Below are 19,952 nucleotides of genomic sequence, written 5' to 3' on the forward strand. Positions count from 1 at the left end.
AAAGGGGTTGACATATTGATAAAATAATCAAAAACAGTCTATTAGCTACATATTGTTAATTTTGTAATTTTTCTTATAGCTTTTATTGAAAGTAAAAATAATTTTTTCACTTGTTCTTGATAAAAAATACCAATCACCGATACGGACTGGGTATGGAAACAAATATGGCCACTAGTAGAGAGAAGTTTCATTTTGACACTCTCAAACATCTCTCAAGATCACTAGCGGCTCTGAACCCAACACCTTGGGAGAAGGTATGTAATAAAAAATATCTGTCCTCTTTTGGGAAACATTTTAGTGTATATGTTTAACAAGGAATCAAACATGACGTATCACAACACTCGGAGCATCCGCCCAATTAACTGTTGACACTTCACCGGTCAGCTTCGTAGAAAGTTTGAAGGTTATGTTCATTTTCAGTGCCATCTTATATGCTGAATCCTGTACCAAGTTTAGGAGTAATTATACTTAGCAGTGCACTCTGCTTTATACTGAAACTGCTTGTATATCTGCGATCATGCTTATACGTGGAAGGCTGAACTAAGAATCAAAATAACAGCTTTATCACGTAGATATGTGCTGTGTGCATTTTATACATTGTATCATATGTATGTATGCAGGCATGTATGTATGTATGAACTTGGACTAATAAAATATTTTATTCGCTTAAGGTATGAACAGATATATGCACCTATACAAGCATATACAGAATGTTTGCAAAAGACTATTTATACACTTATTGGTTCATTTTAGGTTAGCCGCTTGCTATCTTTGTGCCCAGTGCCAACCAGCCATGGTGTTTTACATCTTGATCAAAGATCGCACAATGCAATCACTGCATTAGGAATTTATTTCTTGGAATCTGGCTTGCAGGTAGAGTATGGGCGCAGGAATTAATGTCAGTGCAACTGTTCTTCAAGCTGAATTGAATTTCTGTAAACTGGTTGGTAAGTTATTCTTGTTCAAAACTGTTGCAAGAGAGCAAACGGATAAGACTATTGCATACCCTGGGATCAGTTTTATAGTTAAGATGATTTTGATTTATTATTGAATTTATGTTTTTTTTTATTTCAGTATGCTGACAAGCTGCTCCCATATTTACTTAACACATTGAAGGGGTTGGTAAATGCACAATGGATAGAAAGTGCACACAGAAGTCCAGAGTACAGTAAGTGCTATGCTATGTGTGGTGGTCAATGTTACAAAAACACAGAAGGGTTAATTGCACTAGTGGGTGTTTTCAGCTTAGAGTGAATTCTAGTTTTAAAATTATTTTGAATTGCATTGATATTATTTCACCTAAAACTTAAATTTTCACCTGATTATGTGCTTACCACAAGTTGAACTGTATTCTACCGTTTTTTTTTTTCAATATCAGGACTTCCACTTAGTGAGTGCTTCAGTTTCTGTCTGAATACACTGCTGAGTGATGTGGCTCAAAGGGATGAAGCTTTACAAGAACAGGTATACAATATAAAGTCTTAGAATTGAAAACACAAAACAGGTTATTTTATGGACATTAATATTATATTGTTTAGTGTGATAGTAAGATACTTAGAACAGTCGGATTATTTAAAGAAATCTGTTTTACTACCCTTTAGTTATTATAAAGTATAAAAAAGGTAATAATTATAAATGTGCACAAGAACTTACTTTTATTTCTTAATTCAGATTGTGTCCTCACAACTTGAAGTATTTCAAGTACTTTGTAAAATGATTCAGGGATCCCAAGATATTCCAAAAGGTGAGATCGGATATCTTTCTTAGGAAATGAGAAAATATTCCTTTCTTATCAAAAAATGTCTTTTGAGGTATACTTTTTAGATAATCCTAATAATTTTACTACAGTGTATTGATTTATCTATGACTGCTTAAATTTTGTTTTATTTTATTTTTGAATTTAATGTTTCAAAGGCTATGAAGTGGCCTTTCTCAGAAAATAAGAGGTCATAGATGTTGATGTCATCAATTTTCAGGTATTTTTTTTACTAGTTTTAGTTAGTTTTTATATTTTATTTTTAAACATTTTCAAACATTAGCAGATTAGTTAAACTTTCAATTAGTTAAATTCACTTTATGTATATTATAAACTTTTTAGTGAATTATGGATATTTTGTGATATATTTTGATATGCAGCTGAGGATCCAGGTAAGTACTGAAATGTGCTGGATAACATTATCATGTTGTTCCAATTTGCGAAAAACAATTTACAACCATAACACATTATATATTCCACTGTAAATAGTTTTTAGGAGGTGCATTTTTTCTCTCTGTGTACTTTGCTTTTATTGAAACACTCATATTCATGAATTATAAAAAGTTTCAGGAATATTTTATGAAGTTTTTAACCAACTGGATGTTATTAAATTTTATGGCTGTGCTTTAACAGAATTGACTTTCCTACTCTATATTTCAGTGGTGCTCTGTAAATCAGTTATCCCAGTATTCCTTGGACTGGTAAGGGCTCTGGGGAGAACTAGCAGTCAAGACACCCCTCTCCTGTGTCAGCTTTTCCCCCCAGAATCAGCACTTTCTACTCAAGTGGACGTTGATGAAGTAGATTTATCACAGCGCAGAAGCTTTACAGATTTTCGCCCAATTATTCCAAGGAACTTATCTCAAAATTTGCTCAAATCCCCCGACAGACCCAAAAGTCCCAGAATTGATGTAGATGGCGCTGTTAGCAGGAGGAGATCAAAATCTCCATCCCCAGTGACAGACTTTGTGGCGCAGCCAGAGACCTGGCATGAGGAGCTAGTGGACCCTGCAACATTTTATTTTAACACCCCAGGTTCATGTTTCACTAGGAAAAGAAACAAGGGGCCAACACCTGGTCAGAGACTGATATCCTTCTCTAGCAGTGATGTACAGCTGCTGCTGACATGGGTAGGTGACAAAGAATTGTAAAATTAAGTAATGGTTTGTATCAGCAAAGATATCTTTTATCCCTTGGTCAGTTTTTTTATCCTAGTCCTAAATAAATGGGATAGCCAAATGTTCATAATGTGAATTTGCAGTTCAAATGTTACCATGGCATTTAGATGTCATAATAATGTATACTAACCCAGCTATGCAAAAGATGTAAATTTTGGGACATGATTATGTCACTTTACTATTTGTAACCTCGCCATTTTCATTTTTTTTTATTAGGCTAGAAAACTTTTGAGCAAGGAAAAGTTACAAAGCATAGATGTGGCTGCATCAAGCTTGTTTGCAGTAAGTACATTATTTAGACTTTTCTGTCACACATGACTGTTACCTTAGTGAGAAAGTGCCCCATGGTTTTAATTTGCTATTATGGTGGTCTTCAATTGAATTTTCAAATCAGTTTTATATCAAAGTTAGCAGTTGTAATAGCAAAGGGTGCAAGATCATGCTGTCAATTATTTACCAGGGCTCTTGTGTCATTATATTATCAACTGCATATTTTTCCCATTGAATAGGGTTCCCAGCACCAAAGGTTCCCATACAAAAGCTTTAGTGAGACCATCAGCCTGGTGCTAGTGGCAATGCTGAGAGACATATTGAAGCATAACAAAGGTAAGTTACATTTAGCATTGTATAGTTCTATGGCAGCATTCTACTCTGCTTGGGTTGATTTTTCTTTCTTTTCTTCTAGTATTATGTATAATTTGAATAATGTATATTGAATTAATGAGAGTAAATGCAACTAAACAGGAAACCGTCTATCACAGACATCTTTTATGTGTTTTATAGATCTAGCAGCTGCTTTTACCAAAGAAGTCCAGGAGTTTGTGAAAGTTGTTTATAAATCAGGCCAGAAGGATTTACTAAGCCGCCAGCACGATCATGGAGAGAAGGCTGAGAAGAGGGGGGAGGTCAATCCTTTCAGCTTGACTGTGGCCAGTAACTCTGCCTGTATAGAGCTCCTGTTCTGGGCAGTCCAAGATGAAACAGGTTGGTGACATATTCATCTTGCCTCATATAAAAACAATCAAAAGCACTGGTTGTTTTGTCGGTTGATAAATGAACATGTAGCTAAAGAGATTGTTCAGCACCAAATGTTCAGGTAAATCCCCAAATGAATCTTTAAGTTTAAAATCTGAACATGGATGACTTGCCCAATATAATACAACTTACATTGTAGGTGGGTTGGTGTTGCAAATGAAATTTAACTTTTATCGTAACAATTTGTTTCAGAGGCAGAGACACTGCTGTACAGTCGTCTGACAGAGAGACTTAGCACACCTATTGAGTTCAAAGTGCTCATGGCTCACTACCCTCTGTTGGTGGTCTGTCTTCAGGTAAGAAAGTCTTTTCATACATCTTTTATGTATTTTTGATTATGTATATAGTTCACATTAAAGAAAATGATACCTAACTAGAAAGAAGCCAACATTATACATACTCTCTAGAACACAAAGTGATACTAAGCCATTCTAATACCATCAATTTTACAAGAAAGAAAAAAAAAGAAAAAAAAATGATAAATAACTAGCAAAGAAACAGAAGCAAGTAGTAATGTCTTCATTTTTAAAATCAGTGATGAGAATGAATTAGATGGTATGAAATTAACCTTATTACACTAGTCTACATCCTTCACTGTCCTTTTTAGGCCTTGGGAAGAATGGCTGAGAAGTTTCCCACTCTTGCCAACACTACCATCATTTCCCTGCGTGACTTTATGGTGAACCCTTCTCCCATCATTGCCAAACTTAACCGGCGGCTCACTGATGACGGTGTGAAGAAAGTTGGGGACTTGAGCATCACAGTGACAGATGAGAGCAAACCTATCAAACCTCAGGTGGGAAAATCTAAGAGCAGGAATAAGGTTGCAGCAGCCATGGAAAATTTGAGAGACACTGCCATTGAAAATGTTTGCAGGTATGTTGTTTTCTGTTGGATTTTTTTTTTAATATATTTTTTTACATGATTTTTCATTTTTTTCTGTAATCGTACAAGGAAACAGAAGCTGAAGGAATTCTCATTGAATTTCAGGGATTTCATTTTTGTAGTTGTTACAGTGTAATCACTGGTTCTGTAAGTAATAATGATTTACACTTTGCACATTTCTTAGACTAAGTACAGTGTTACATTTTCACATTTTCCAGAGCATTGAAGGCAGGATTAACCATAGATCCAGATTGTGTTCAAGCTTTCTTAGCCTCGTTGTCTAACAGGTTGTACATTAGTGAATCAAGTGACAGGTAAGATTTGTTACAAATAAAATGTAAATAGAGTTAATTATTATGTAAAAGCTGAAATTCATCACACTGGTAAATGAATTGATTGTTTAAGTTTTATTAAGTATTGTGTTGCTATTAAAAATTTTGGAGTGGAAATGTATTCCATTGTGGTACTAGAGTAATAAATGGCATCATATTTTATGTTTCAGAGACTCCAACGTAATTACCCATAACACCATCCTGCTCCTAGGACACGTTGCAGTGTCTCTGAAGGACACCCCTAAGACAGCAGAGTCTGTGCTGCAGGTCTTTCAGCAGAGGTTCTGTAATCCTCCTTCAAACTTTGACAAACTGATTGTGGATCAGCTGGGTTGTATGATCATAGCTGGATGTGTAAGTTGGGGAGAGGGTTTTGTAATTTTTCATCAGCTAAGTGGAATCGTGTTAAAAATGCATTAAAATATTTTGTGAAAGTACAAAATAGATAAATGATTCCAGACCCAGAATTTGAAGAATTTATCCTCTAATAAAATTGTCATTGCAGCCCAGTATCCAGCAGCAGGTTCTGGATATGTTCAAGATGATCAGCATAGAGAGCAGCAGTGCCTACAGCAAGCCCTCTAGTCACCAGGGATACAGGTAACAAATCTTGAGGTTTAAATTTTAAGATAACAGTCAGTTTTTTAGTCAGTTTCAACATGGATGGTTGTTAGGTAATGATTCTGTTTTACCATTTTTACTCGTAATTGGAGAAAAGCTGAAAACTTCTATGTGAAACTTTTTTCATTGCTCAATTTATTAATCAAAATATAAACCCCATTTCAGACATGTATCTGGGGCAGTGATCAATGCGTATGCTAACATAGCAGCCAGTCTACAGGAGGACTCAGATCTGTATGACCTGCTGGCAGGACTACTGGAATTGTTTGTACAGTTGGGACTGGAGGGAAAGAGGGCCAGTGAAAAGACATCACAGGTGCTCAAGGTAAGATATGCCCATACTGTTTGATTTGAATAATATATGTCAGTATTGTGCAATTTCACATATCAATAAGTATTATTTGAGAATATAAAGCTTAATTACATGAAATTGGATGTGCAGTTGATGTGCAACTACCTTTGATCCTGATTTTTTTCATTTTTCTCAGAAAATTTAGCTTTACATAACTGATGCTGTTTGCTTACCATTTTAGGCTACAGCCAGTGCTGGAAACCTTGGAGTTCTCATACCAGTTATAGCAATGGTAGGTACTTCTACCTCTTCTCAAAATTTTACTCATCATTGTAAACTTATTTTTATAATTTTACACATCTCAGCTGACTGTAGTGCATAACATCACCTGCTTTGTATTTTTTACTTTAAACTTTCTTTTTGTCGCAGATAAATAATATATTTGTCTTATTCAGGTTGTGAAGAGGCTGCCACCCATAAAGCAACCCAAAAACAGACTGTTAAAACTCTTCAGAGATTTTTGGAATTACTGTGTGGTACTTGGTTTTGCAGTCGAAGATTCAGGTGAAGTAATCCTCGTAATATAAAATATGACTTAGATAGTAAAATTTTTCCTGCTATGCAGTTCATGTCTTTCATGGAAACAAGATATTTACCCTGAAATCTTAATGATTTTTGTGAAAAATGTTACATGCATCTTACGGAATAGAGATTTAAGCAAAGGAAAAATAACCTTTATATCATAATAAAAATCAAGGAAAAGTATTTATAGACATACCTGGCTATTTACAGCTAATGTCAGGCATTTCTTATCATACTTTAGGATTTTGGCCCAAGGAATGGTTTGAAGGTCTCTGTGAGATTGCCTGCAAGTCTCCACTGTTGTTGTCCAAGGAACACTTGAGATCTGAACTCCTCTATAATTCTGCTCTCAGAGATGACTCTGTGGCACCAGTAAGTAATGTGCAAATAGCGTATTGAGTTAGCTGTGAAAAACACTCCACAAGTAGCCCCACATAGGCAAGAAATTGCAATAAATTTGTCTTCGCATAAACAGATTTTTTATGATCTGTAAAAAAAATTCATTAAATCATTCTGAATGAACAGAAAAGGCAAAGTTGCTATTGGCGTTATTTTTTCCAGTTATATGATCATAATACATTTAATATAGACTGAATTGAAATGTTGACAACTATGTATACCTGTACATAGACAGTTAATTTCTACTAGGCTAAGCTGAATGAGTTGAAGGGAGAGATATGTGCCCAGTTGGAGCACCCTCCAGATGCTGTCCCTGTCATCAACAAGCTCAGCTTTTCACAGCTCACATATCTACTCTCCGTCTACAAACTGGAAACACTGAGGTAAGCGGCTTGATTTGTTGATCATCATCATCATCATCATCATAATCATCATTATGCTATTATTGTCATTATTTTGGCAAATAAGTTCATGGCAGTAGTTGCTACTATATATTGGCATGACCAGCACACTTTGTAACATGCATGTAACTACAAATGCAGAATCGCTTTGTATTGTTTCATATTGTTTTTTATTTCAGAGTTGCTTATTCTGATGATCCCTTGGCCTTCCAGTTGATATTTCAGTATCTAGAAGATGGCACAATTCTAAAGGATAAAGCAGGTAAAGCAGTTTACTGTGGGTGTACTTTCAGAAATATTTAGAAGGAGCTGTCAGTGAAAGCTATGTATGTTTGATGCATAACTGTTTTCAGGAAGAGTACCATGAATTCACATGAATCAAGTGCACTGCTGGTGCAACTTGTGACATGATTTTAGATCCAGTACATACTGTTTTGCTTTCTATCATTCAGGCATGTGGTATTGTATCCAAGCTGTTGCAGACCAATCCTTCAAGATGTTCCTTAATGTCATGGCAGAGAAAGTAAGTACACTTATTTAATTTTATAGTACAATTGTTAGTTAATGATAACTGTAATGCTGTTTTCTGTATACTTTAAATATCTAGTAGTTGATATTATCAGAAATAATGTTTCTGCCTGTTATATTTTGTATTGTATATGAATTACTCTGTGTATTATATTTCTTTGTCGAATTACAAAAGAGATGTTTTTCCGTTAATGATTATGTTATGAGTCTTGTGCTTTTTCCTCAATATCTAGCCAAAGACAGAAGCCAGAGAAAAGGAGTTAGAAATGCATGGACAGTTTTTCCTTGTGAAGTTTAACCATGTTCACAGGAAAATAAGAAAACTGGCAGATACATACCTGACAGGATTATTTAACAGGTATGGTGAGAAGAGATCCATCGCATTTAGAACTTAATATTTATATGTTTTTTTCACATAACTAGGTGTAATGTGATACATATGTGATGTTTAGTATTGTTGGTATTGCATGCAATTAATTTTATTGTGGCAATCACTTTAATACATATTTTGATTGAATATCTTGGAACCTTTTCAGATTCCCAAGTCTGTTGCTGAGTGGAACAATTTTAACTACCATGTTGGATATTTTGCAGTTACTGTCCTTGTCTCTGGAAGTGGTAAGTAGTCTTGAATGTTTCACACTTGATGGATTTGTTCTCACATGATATTATACAAGCTGACCAATGCGACAGTTGTGAAAAATACGATGAAGCTTTACTAAATGGGCTGTGTTTGTGGTTTAAAATTTAAAAAGAACAAGGAAATAGAAAGATATCAGAGAAAACTTAAAGAATTATTTTTCACTTCCTCAGGACCCTAACCAGGAAGCCCCAGAGTTAAAAGTACAAAATACTCCACACACATTGAGGATCATGGACAACCTAGATGATAGAGAGGTAGGATTAATGTGTTGTCAAACAAATGGATTTAATTGCATACCATTAAAATTTGATTATGGAGACTGTATGAGGAAAGTAGTTTTATCCAATGTCCAGTTCACTCTTTCTCCATATTAATATACAAGGACATTCAGTCATTTTTGACTTCAGCTCTGTTTATCAGTGAAAGAATCAAAATTTTGACCCAAAACCTTATCATGCTATTAAACTGTCATCTCTTACCTCAACAGAGCACAGTGAATGACTTTGCTGCTCGCTGTACAGACATCCTGAAGGAGGTAATGAAGTGGGCTCCCAACGCTGCCCGCTCATTTCTCATAGAGTACCTGCTACAGCTTGAAAACTCTCAGTTTGGATTGTCCCTACACAGTGGGCTGGCCCTGGCAACAGAGAGTGTGCTGAAGTATGCTGGATATAACAGACAGGCTGCACCACTGGGGGTAGGTTTCTGACAGGGCACTGAGAGATACTGGACCTATCGTTAATAAAGTCAGCTGGTCCTGTGTAAAAAATATTGGTCTGATACTGGTAAAAAAATCTCTGACTGCCCACAGTTTTGGAAAGAATATATAGGGTTTCCTTAAAAGCTAATGCATCAAGCGTTTTAAAAAGTTTAAGATAATCTAATAGAAGAATTATTTTTTATTTTTTGATAAATTTTGTAACCCAACTTAGATAGCACATTACTGTTTTCTTTATTCCATATTGCTTGATTTTAGACTCTGACTCTGAGCAGGAGACCAGCATGTGTCACCAATGATTCCTCTACATTTATGTCATACTTCAGCCTCAGGAGCAGGTATACTGGAGAGGTAAATTATTTGCATTGGTATAACATGTAAGGGGATTGGGGCAAATTCGATGTATCAAATTAAGGTAAATTTTTGCTAAGTGTGATAATGTCTTGTTTACAAGGTTCATTACTTGTAAAAAAATCATGTCATTTCAAGATTCTTTTGCAAAGTTATAATGGTTAGCAGAAGTAATGATTTTAAGTTAGTTCAACCAAAATTTGAAATATGGATGATATGAAAAAAGTATCCAGTTAGTAGGTTTTTAAATGAGAGAAAGTCGGCATCAAGAAAAGAGTATTGAAATCATGTTCAAATCTGCTTTTGGAATAAATTGCACCAAAGAATACAATGACTGATGTAAATCAAGTGAAAAAAATACATGGTTATATCATTTGCCTTTTTTGCATTTGATCATTTATTAATTAAAAACTCAGTAGATTTGTTTTTGTGCCTAAATACACAGTACAGTACATGATTTACATGTTTTTCTACCTAGGTTCATGGTATGAAAGCTGCCTTTCAAGGAGATGACAAGGCTCTGGTTAAACTGCTGTGCAGGCAGCTAGATCAAGCCTGTATGGAGAATAGTATGTATACACCAAGAATTTAGCCTAAGTAGAAGCTAAATATTAAGTTGATAATATTATATTATTTCACTTCACGTATAGAAAAACCTAGAATCATATCCACAGTTAATTGTCTCTAGGTAGGAGAAAAAATGCCTCCAAATGCAAATTTTTTTTCCTTCATAAATCTTACTTTTTCCATTTCCAGAAATTGAAGACTTTCGTCAATCTCTGTTCCGAGTAACTGCATTGCTCATTTCTAATGAAGGTAGGATTATACATTTGCCACATTACTTGTACAGTTTATTTGTAAAAGAATTAAGATAAAATAAATGATGTCATATTTTGGGTCTTATTTGAATGTCTCTTTAAATGTAGTCTTTATTTGACATAGTTATAGCTCTTGTTTGTGTATACCCAACCATGCACTGTTTACTTCACTGAAGTGCAATTACTGTGATTTGTAATCTCTTTGAGCAAATATGCTATTAGTTTCCTTAGGTTGTCATTGTTTCATCCAACCTTTTCCTCTAGGATCTGATCGTCAACTTCTTCATCATGTCTGCTGGGCCCCAGTGAAGGTGTTCACTGAGAGTGCAATGTCAGCAGCTGTAGCTTGCTGGGACTGGTTGCTGGCTGCCAGACCTGACCTCAATCTACAGGTAGGTGAAAGGTTTAACACGCAGCCATACTGAAAATTATACATTAAATATATCATTATAATATCCTTGTTGTTGACTTGTTGATCTCAACCATTTCTCTTATTGTTTTACACATTTGAGACAGAATTGGGTGAAGTCGTTAATCCATTTAATTATCTTTTTTTTTTTTTTTTTTTTTTTTTTTTGCTACCTACCTGTGCCATATGCATATTCTATTGTTGTATATGTATACAAATAGGTGATGCAGGAGATGGCATGTGCCTGGCAGATGACAATGGACCTGAGACTGGGGATGTTTTCTGTGGATAAACCAGAGACCAGCCCACTTGCTGCCTCAGAGAATCACATACCTAAGCCACAGCCACCAGATGTCAGCCCTCATCTGCTCTGGATTAAGGTAATAACTGAATTTTTATTAAAAAAAAAAAAAAAAATGTTTGAATTCAATTCCATGTTATGGATGAAGTAAAGTAAATGGTGTGCTATTGTTGTATGACATTTTTACACTTGGGGTAAACCAAAACGGGCTAGTGAAGAACTGGTTATTTTCTGATTGATAAAGTTCAGAACACCTTTTAATTGAAAAAAAAAATTAACTTCTAGTTTTGTACAGGATTTTTTTGTATTCCTTCTGTTCTTCCCTTTGCAGTTCTTTCAAGAGAGAATAGAAATTGCCAAGTATTGCAGCAATGACCAGGTTGACATCTTTGTCTCTCTCTTGAATAAAAGTCTGTCTATCAGTGTTGGGAAGCCAAACCATGTCATGTCCAGGCACATTGCCTCTCTGGGTGCTAGATTAAGGTATGACACTTTCTGTATTATTTTTTACTAGTTTTTTTTTTCTTTTCATGATAACAATCTTTCACGTCTTGTTTACTGCTGTTATTGACTTTATTTTGTGTGTCTTTAAAAATAATAAATGTTGTCATTGAAACATCAAGTTAAGATGATTAATTTTGTGTCAGCGCAATACATGTATATATTTCATCTTAACAGTAAGTTAACACTGCACCCTTTGTGAAAATAAACTGTAAGAATATCTTATAGGTTAATTGCAAATATTTTAGGTGAAAAGTGAAGAAAAAAGATTTGAATATATGATATATATATATGTCTTCTATGTATAATTTCCTTCTTGTAGGCTACTGAACATAGGCCTATCCTTGGTGCAGGGAGACATAATGCCATCTAGTCACAGCAAGGGGGTTCTCAGGGAAAGAATTTATGCTGCAACACTGGATTATTTTAGGTAACTGCAATACATGTTCGAAAGGCAATTATTGGAGAAATGAATCCAATTTTTAATGAATCATAATAAGGATATGTAATCTTTGCAACAACAACAATAACAACAACAACAAAAATTAACGAACCATTTAGGTGTTCCTTCTTTCTATTTTTTTGGATGTAACACATAAGTCATAACAAATTAAAAGAGGATGCCTTATGATTTTTTTCACTGAGATTTTCAAAGTGTGTTCCTCTTTGTTAGTGTGGCTCCCAGGTGGCCAACCCAGCAAGGCTCAGATCTGAGAGATGACATCCTTGCTCTAGTCAAATACTGGACCAGCATGCACTCTGACAGGAAGTACCTCCAAGTGTCATCAGTTTTCCCTACAGGAGGTAAATTTATTAAGATAGATTATTTAAGTAGTGCATTTTATACCGACTTAATATGCTTTTGAGGTTGTGGTGAATATTGATATCGCTTTCAGCTTGGCACAGAGGGCCTTGTGGTTTGTTGCTTTTGACGACTTCTCCAAGTATAAAAAACCACTTATCGCCTATACAAACTGTTATTATGCGCTTGATAAGAAAAAGTTCTGCATTAATGCATGGATTTTGTCTGTCAAGTTTATGCTATAGAAACACCCAAAATCAACAAAGCGTATGTGACATTCACAATGTGAAGCATGAGTTCATGTCACCTATACAAGTAGTATATCTGACTACAGTAAATGTTAAGAGACGAGACCCAAGCATGGTGTGTGCGTGTGTGCATGCGCGTACACCATATTAAGGTCTTTTGTTTTCAATATCTGCTATGTTAACTTTAATATGAATTCTTTGATGCCTTGTGTTTTCCCACAGTTTCAGAAAATTATGATGCCGGTGGTCAGAACATGCTCTCCTTGACCCCTACTGACATGAGGTCAGGCAGTGAGTTCTCCCAGAGATCCCATGTTCCACAACAAGGCTGGATTAATATGTCTCTCTCCAGTAATATGTCTACCATTTCAAAGCGCTCCTCAGGTGTGTGCTTAAGTTTTTTCTATGTATCAAATATAAATATATCAGGGGAAGTTACTTTGGTTATTGCTGATTTTACCATGATATATAACCTTTAAGTCTGATATCTAATGTTGCTAACTGACAAAAAAAAGCTTATTGCCATGTTGGAGTTATGATTCTCATACATGTACATTGATTTTTGCATTAAATGGAAAGACAGTATGTTATTAAGTTTGGAAGTATTTTGGATCCTGAACAGACGAGAATAGATACTTAAGTATTATTCATCAGTATTGCATTCATCAGCTGAAATGTATTAGTATAGATTTTCAACATATGCTCTATTTAGGGGGACGTAAGAGTCGTGGTAGGTCCATTGGTCGCAGTGGCTATGTGAAAGATTACATAAAGAAGAGGAATTACATCCTCTCACTGTTGGTAAGATAGTGTGTGGCAGCATTAAAGTTATAAAATTGTCATTTCTGATGAGTATGTTATGTTTCAGTGCTGCAATGTTTCTGATTTCAAGTAAGCCTGGGCCAAATATTGACAATGTCTTTAGACGTCTAAATTAATTCTAGTATTCAAAATTTTCATAGGTGCTCGTTACAATGGGCTTTTGTCTCCAGTGGCAAGCCCTTGTCCTGTTCATTTTAAAATGCTTATGTGACCTTGAGATATGTTTTCTAGGCTAATGAAGCAGAACGTCTGATCACCTGGCACAATCCACTGCAACAGCAGGATCTTTTCGTCCCTGATGAGGACAAGATAGCAGCATGGAGAAATACACAGGTTACAGAGAAACAGTACAAAGAGATGGCCAACTGGGCCTGGGAGATCTCTCCAGCATTAGCAGTCATGCTGCCACTAAGGTACATAGAGGGCATTTTGTTTTGTTTTTTCTATTGAGTATTTTTATTTCTTTCTAGAGTTTTTACGTATCTTAAAAAAACAACAACTGTTCATACAATTCATGTATTTTATTGTCTAATTCAAAAGAGGTGGACTAAAATTCCCCTTTGATATAGATTCCAGAATTCTGAATCCCTGGTGAGGGAGGTGACCCGCCTAGTGCGCCTCAACCCAGATGCTGTATCACATATTCCAAGTGCCATACAGTATTTAGTGACTACAGAAACAGTGGAGAGGGACTCACCAGAGGTGTGTACACTGTAAAATAATGCAATATTTCCAGATGTTTGATAGGACACAGTGGGAACTAATATATGATAGTCAAATAGTTGCTTGATAGGGGTAAGGCTTATGATCAGCTTAAGATTAAAGGACCAGGAGAGGATCCATCTTCTTTCATAGATCTGTCAGAATATACAAAGGTATACTCTCACTGACATGACACATAGTAATTGCAAAATGTACATGTTTACTTTCCAGTTGACCCACATATTGAACTGGGCCCCAGCTCCCCCGACAACAGCTTTATCCTACTTCTCAAGGTTGTACCCAGCACACCCTCTCACTGCACAGTATGCTGTCAAGGTGCTGCGCTCTTATCCTCATGTGAGTAGCTTCTGGCTTCTGTGCAAGTATATCTGTTTAGCTGGATTATATCATTCTACATTGACTTCTCTTTAAAATTCATTTAGAATGAGTTTTCTTTGATTATTTCTTTTTTGTTTTGATAACTTTTTTGTGTTGGTTAAAACTTTAAAATGTTTGCCTTTAAATGTTTTTGTAGACTTCTGAACATCAAAGACAGTTTATGATTCACTTTTATGTGTTTTTTTCTTAGGATGCCCTATTGTTCTACATTCCTCAGCTAGTTCAGGCATTGAGATATGATAAGGTAACTTGTATATTTCTTCAATACTGTGGACATGAGACTTTGGCAGTAATACTAAGTCAGACTTTAGATTCTTAAACTTTGATCAAGATTGTAGTTGAAAATGAAGTTTTTCTTTGTTTGGATGATTACTTAACCTCTTTCAGTAACATTCTGCAAATGCCGGATACTTAATTTTCTTTTGTAATATTTTTTCAAGATTTATCATCATCAGTTGCTTGCAAAATTATACTTTTTTAAGTCATTGTCAGCAATGAGTATGGGGATGTATTAAAAACTTTGCACAAGTTAAGTCAGTTATTACCATAAGTTGTTGAGTTAGGATAAATAATCAATGTAGACTCATGAATTTTCCTAATTGCTTGGATTGATTAAATTCCTTTAAAGATGGGATATATGCAGGAGTTTATCATGTGGGCATCACAGAAATCACAGCTCTTAGCTCATCAGCTGTTGTGGAATATGAAGACCAATATTTTTATGGATGAAGATGGCAGTGTTAAAGATCGTAAGTTGGAATGTCAACTCCTGTCTCATTCTCTGTAATATTATATATATATATATATATATGATTGAAAATTAATCAATTATGTTGGTTATTCCGAATCCAGGCAAATTGGTGGGCATAATAATATTCTTAATTCTGTTTCATATTTTCATGGTTACTTAATTCTTCTATATTTCAGCTGATATTGGAGATCTCTTGGAGGAACTTATAGAAAGAATCTGCAAATCCCTGTCAGGGCCTGCTCTCAAGTTCTATGAGAGAGAATTTGCTTTTTTTGATAAAATAACTAATGTGTCTGCAGAAATAAGGTGAGAAATGAATTGTCTTTCCAGTGATTTCATAAAAATTAACCAAATAGTCTTGTGCATACTGTAGGTGCATTCATATTAATTTCAACTAGATGTAGACTGTCTAGTATCTAATATCCCCCACTCATAACATTGACTTAATAATATTAGTGATCTGAATATGCTTATGTTCTTTTTAGGCCTTACCCTAAAGGGCCTGAGAGAAAGTCGGCCTGTTTGAATGCCCTGAGTAAGATCCAGTTGCAGCCTGGGTGCTACTTGCCTTCAAACCCTGAGGCAGTGGTGTTGGAGATAGACTATAATTCAGGCACTCCCATGCAGAGGTAATATATGATAGATTTAATTGTGTTTTTTAAAATGATCAATCACCTTCATTAACTGAATCTTATTATGTAGATGTATTGTTGGTATTTTAAAATCTTGAGCCTTGGTGTAGATGCCATGAAGGCATGTTTGAGAAGAGATTGAGTTATGTTTCTAAATGTAAAAAAAAAACAAAAACAAAAAAACAATTTTGTTTTCTCTGACTGTATTAGACAATCTCAAAAGTGAAGAAAAATATTTGGTTGGTTGAAAGTGAAAAGGTTTTGTCAGTTTGGTGTATGTAATGCTTCTCTTTGTATTTTTTTTTTTTTTTTGAGAAGCAAAAACATCATAATGTAAGATGTATATACATATTACAGTGCTGCTAAAGCTCCTTACTTAGCTCGTTTTAAAGTAAAGAGAACTGGAGTCCAGGAGCTGGAGAACCTTGGCCTTCAGGAGCAGGACAGTGGAGTGGACAGTGACAGGAACACACAGGATGACCTCTACTGGCAGGGATGCATATTTAAAGTGGGCGATGATGTCAGACAGGTGATATAGACAATATAGAGTTTTGATAGGCACGCAAGTGTTAAATAGATAAAGAAAATATAGAAATGAATCAGTACATTTTCGATGATGCTTGTTTACAGTTTGATTATCCCCCGTTAGTTACCCAGAAAAGAAAAGATTGCTCATCCTTCCAGCCAAAACAGTTCACTAAGTTACCTTCCTTGACAGATTATGTAAAAATGAAAAGTGTTTTGGGAACGATTTTCTGTCTATTTCAGGATATGTTGGCATTACAGATCATAGGTTTGGTGAAGAATATCTTCCAGTTGATAGGCATGGACCTGTACCTGGCACCCTACAGAGTGGTGGCTACAGCACCTGGGGTAAGTAATACAAAAATACAATAAAACATTTCCAGGGCTTGGAAGTTTGTTTTTTTTTTTTTTTATACAGGCTGTGTGTGCGTGCATGTATGTGTGCGTGCATCCACTTGTGTGATTGTGTCTCAGTAAGATACATTACTCAAAAAGATACCTGTTTTTATTAGAAATTCTTTTTACTTATTGCCAAAAGCATTTGTGTCATGTAGTATGTGCCCTTAAATTCCAGTGTGGTGTAATAGAATGTGTTCCTGACAGTAAATCCCGTGATCAGATTGGGCGCCAGACAGACATTGGGATGTACACATATTTCATAGATAAATATGGAGATGAGTCAACACCAAAATTTCAGGCAGTGAGTAATCTCACATTTCAACATATATACCATTATGATAAATAAGATTTGGTCTTATGATGAATAAATAAGTACTTCTTTTACTGTAAAATATGTTACAGACCATTTGATTCAGTGGTATCCTGCTCCATTTGTTTCATATTCAATAATGAGGATTTTTTTGGTGGGGGGACTTTAGTCTTAATATCCACTTTTGAAATTACTAATTGAAAGAAAAAATTTAAAATACACTTGTGTTTGCTGACAATTTTAAAATGCATGGTATTTCAGGCCCGTCGCAACTTCATCATCAGCATGGCATCTTATAGTGTAATCTGCTACTTGCTGCAGATTAAAGACAGACACAATGGGAATTTGATGCTCAATAGCAAAGGACATCTCATTCACATTGGTAAGAAAAAATAGTCTATTTATTTTTTTGGTAATGCAGTTCAGCTTCAGTAGTATTCATTTCACTGACACTTATCATGTACTAGGAAAAGCAGATTTTGAATATATGCACAAAATAGAACAATGTCAATGTCAATTGATGTATTTATTATTCACTCCATGTGCTTTTATTTGCAGACTTTGGGTTTCTGTTTGAAAGTTCCCCGGGAGGCAACTTGGGCTTTGAGCCAGACTTTAAGCTAACAGATGAGATGGTGATGATCATGGGAAACAAGATGGAGGCAGCCCCTTTCCAGTGGTTTATGGAGCTGTGTGTGCAGGCATTCCTAGCTGTCAGGTAAAATTTAGCAGGTTGTCCAAACTTTAATGCTAAAACAAAGCCTTGGAATTCCAAATAGAAAGGTATACTAGTGACTGTGCATGCTCCTCACTTGTACCATATGCAGGAAAGTAAATATTTCTTCTCCTGGAGTATTTCTAGCTTCTTTTATGTGAAGTGCAGAGTTGAAAAAGTTGCTGGTTTTGAGAAATATACTCAGAAATGCAGGAAAATTTTAAAAAGATAGGAGCTTACCCCTTTTTTAGCATTATCTGTTCCCATTCTTGCATTAGACAGATGGGGTCTGTGTCATCTGCCATGTAAATACCTTGGGAATAATCTTATATATTTTATGTCAACTTATTTTGTAAGGTCTTGCCAAATATTACTTGTCAGTCAGTCAGTAAAAAACAACTTTAAAATTTGATTTCACTTTATTGAGTATTGCTTACAACAGTTATTGTGTTCCAGACCATATAGAGAGGCCATTGTAGCATTGGTGTCCTTGATGTTGGACACAGGACTACCCTGCTTCAGAGGACAGACCATCAAACTACTGCGTCAGAGATTTTGTCCAGAAGCGACAGAAAAAGAAGCTGCCATTCACATGTCTAATGTGGTGAAGAACTGTTATTCTAACTGGAGAGCAAAAACATATGACTGGATACAGTATAAACAAAATTTGATACCTTATTGAAAAAAAAATGGTATTTTTCACTTCCACATGTATGTTTTCCAATTTTAGACATTGTTGTTATCTGTGTATATCATTGGTACTGTAACAATGAATTTTAACCTTACAAGAAAATTTTATAAGAAAATCATTCTGAACTGTTTTAAATATGGGCAGATCGGGTTATCTTATTTCAATGATGAAGATTATTGAAGTTAACACACATGTGAAGTGAAAAGACAAAACACTGTAACATAATTTTTATAAAGTTAATTGGCATCATGTGTGCTTAACAATGATATAGCTCAATGTATCTGTGTGATTGGACTTTCAAGAAGGCTTAACATACTTTGAAAGTATTAAATACTGCTATATATATATATATATATATATATATATATATATATATATATATATATATATATATATATGAACTTCATAAATTATTAAATAAGTTATTTTGTTTGTTTAGATAAAGTATCCACAATTGTCAAGCAGAGCAGTTTCTTCTTCATAAAAACATTTTCTTTCAAAATCTCACTCTTGTAAAGAGGTAAAAAAGCAGTTACATGGTTTTAAACTCTTTTTTCAAGCTATTACATAAACTCTCATTTTCTCTTAAAGAAAATGCTGTTGTGATTTTTCCAAAAATGAAATTTCACCCTTCAACAGTGTTTGAATATAATTTTCATGAAATTTGAAAGTGCAATGATTTTGAAGATAGTAAAACTTTACCCTCTTACTTGCATTTGTTGTCAATATAAAAATAGTGACTATCTTTATACATATAGTCTATGTACTGTTAATAAAACCAAAGAAAATAGGTTTTTCTTGTTTATTGACATTTCAAGTAATAAAATATTATTTCAAGTATTATTGCTCAGGTGACCTTTTTTGTGTGTGTGTGTGTGTGTGTGTGTGTGTGCTCTTGTGCACGCATTCTAACCGAGGACACACACCCGCCCGAAACCCACTAACCGAGGACACACCTCCAACCGAGGACGTCCTCGGTTGACATAAGCAGTGGAATGCATAAAGGGGCCCATTTCAAGTTAGGTGGTGAAATTTGACGCTATTCTGAGCCAGTCCTCGGTTATGCTGTATAGCGCGGGCCAAATTCCCGCCACGAGTGTATCAGAAATACTGTCCAACTTTTTGTCTGAAATCGGGCTATACACACGCGTCCTCGGTTGTGCTGTTAAGGGCGGACCAAATTCCGCGTCCTCGGTTGTGCTGTAA

At 35.2% G+C, this 19,952-nt stretch overlaps 1 protein-coding gene across 1 annotated transcript; it reads left to right on the forward strand.

Moving 5' to 3' along the window:
* Positions 1 to 126: 126 nt before the first annotated feature.
* Positions 127 to 19,589, forward strand: LOC106157120 (phosphatidylinositol 4-kinase alpha). The gene is made up of 48 exons (XM_013532622.2): positions 127 to 254; positions 754 to 873; positions 1,075 to 1,168; positions 1,379 to 1,464; positions 1,672 to 1,744; positions 2,417 to 2,886; positions 3,151 to 3,216; positions 3,444 to 3,540; positions 3,718 to 3,918; positions 4,162 to 4,265; positions 4,577 to 4,845; positions 5,073 to 5,168; positions 5,357 to 5,540; positions 5,692 to 5,786; positions 5,973 to 6,132; positions 6,341 to 6,391; positions 6,555 to 6,663; positions 6,923 to 7,053; positions 7,330 to 7,463; positions 7,661 to 7,743; positions 7,934 to 8,004; positions 8,243 to 8,367; positions 8,546 to 8,627; positions 8,823 to 8,906; positions 9,140 to 9,349; positions 9,629 to 9,721; positions 10,200 to 10,290; positions 10,478 to 10,537; positions 10,804 to 10,931; positions 11,170 to 11,328; positions 11,581 to 11,732; positions 12,073 to 12,180; positions 12,424 to 12,554; positions 13,023 to 13,184; positions 13,513 to 13,601; positions 13,854 to 14,035; positions 14,192 to 14,324; positions 14,556 to 14,681; positions 14,914 to 14,967; positions 15,352 to 15,472; positions 15,651 to 15,780; positions 15,960 to 16,103; positions 16,464 to 16,635; positions 16,875 to 16,979; positions 17,206 to 17,331; positions 17,602 to 17,722; positions 17,899 to 18,058; positions 18,512 to 19,589. The coding sequence occupies exons 1-48, from the start codon at positions 153 to 155 to the stop codon at positions 18,735 to 18,737; spliced, it is 6,270 nt and encodes a 2,089-aa protein (XP_013388076.2). The 5' UTR covers positions 127 to 152; the 3' UTR covers positions 18,738 to 19,589.
* Positions 19,590 to 19,952: the final 363 nt, after the last annotated feature.

Source organism: Lingula anatina, chromosome 1, assembly GCF_051362555.1.
Source record: "Lingula anatina isolate TDL-2025a chromosome 1, LinAna3.0, whole genome shotgun sequence".
Lineage (NCBI taxonomy): Eukaryota > Metazoa > Brachiopoda > Lingulata > Lingulida > Lingulidae > Lingula > Lingula anatina.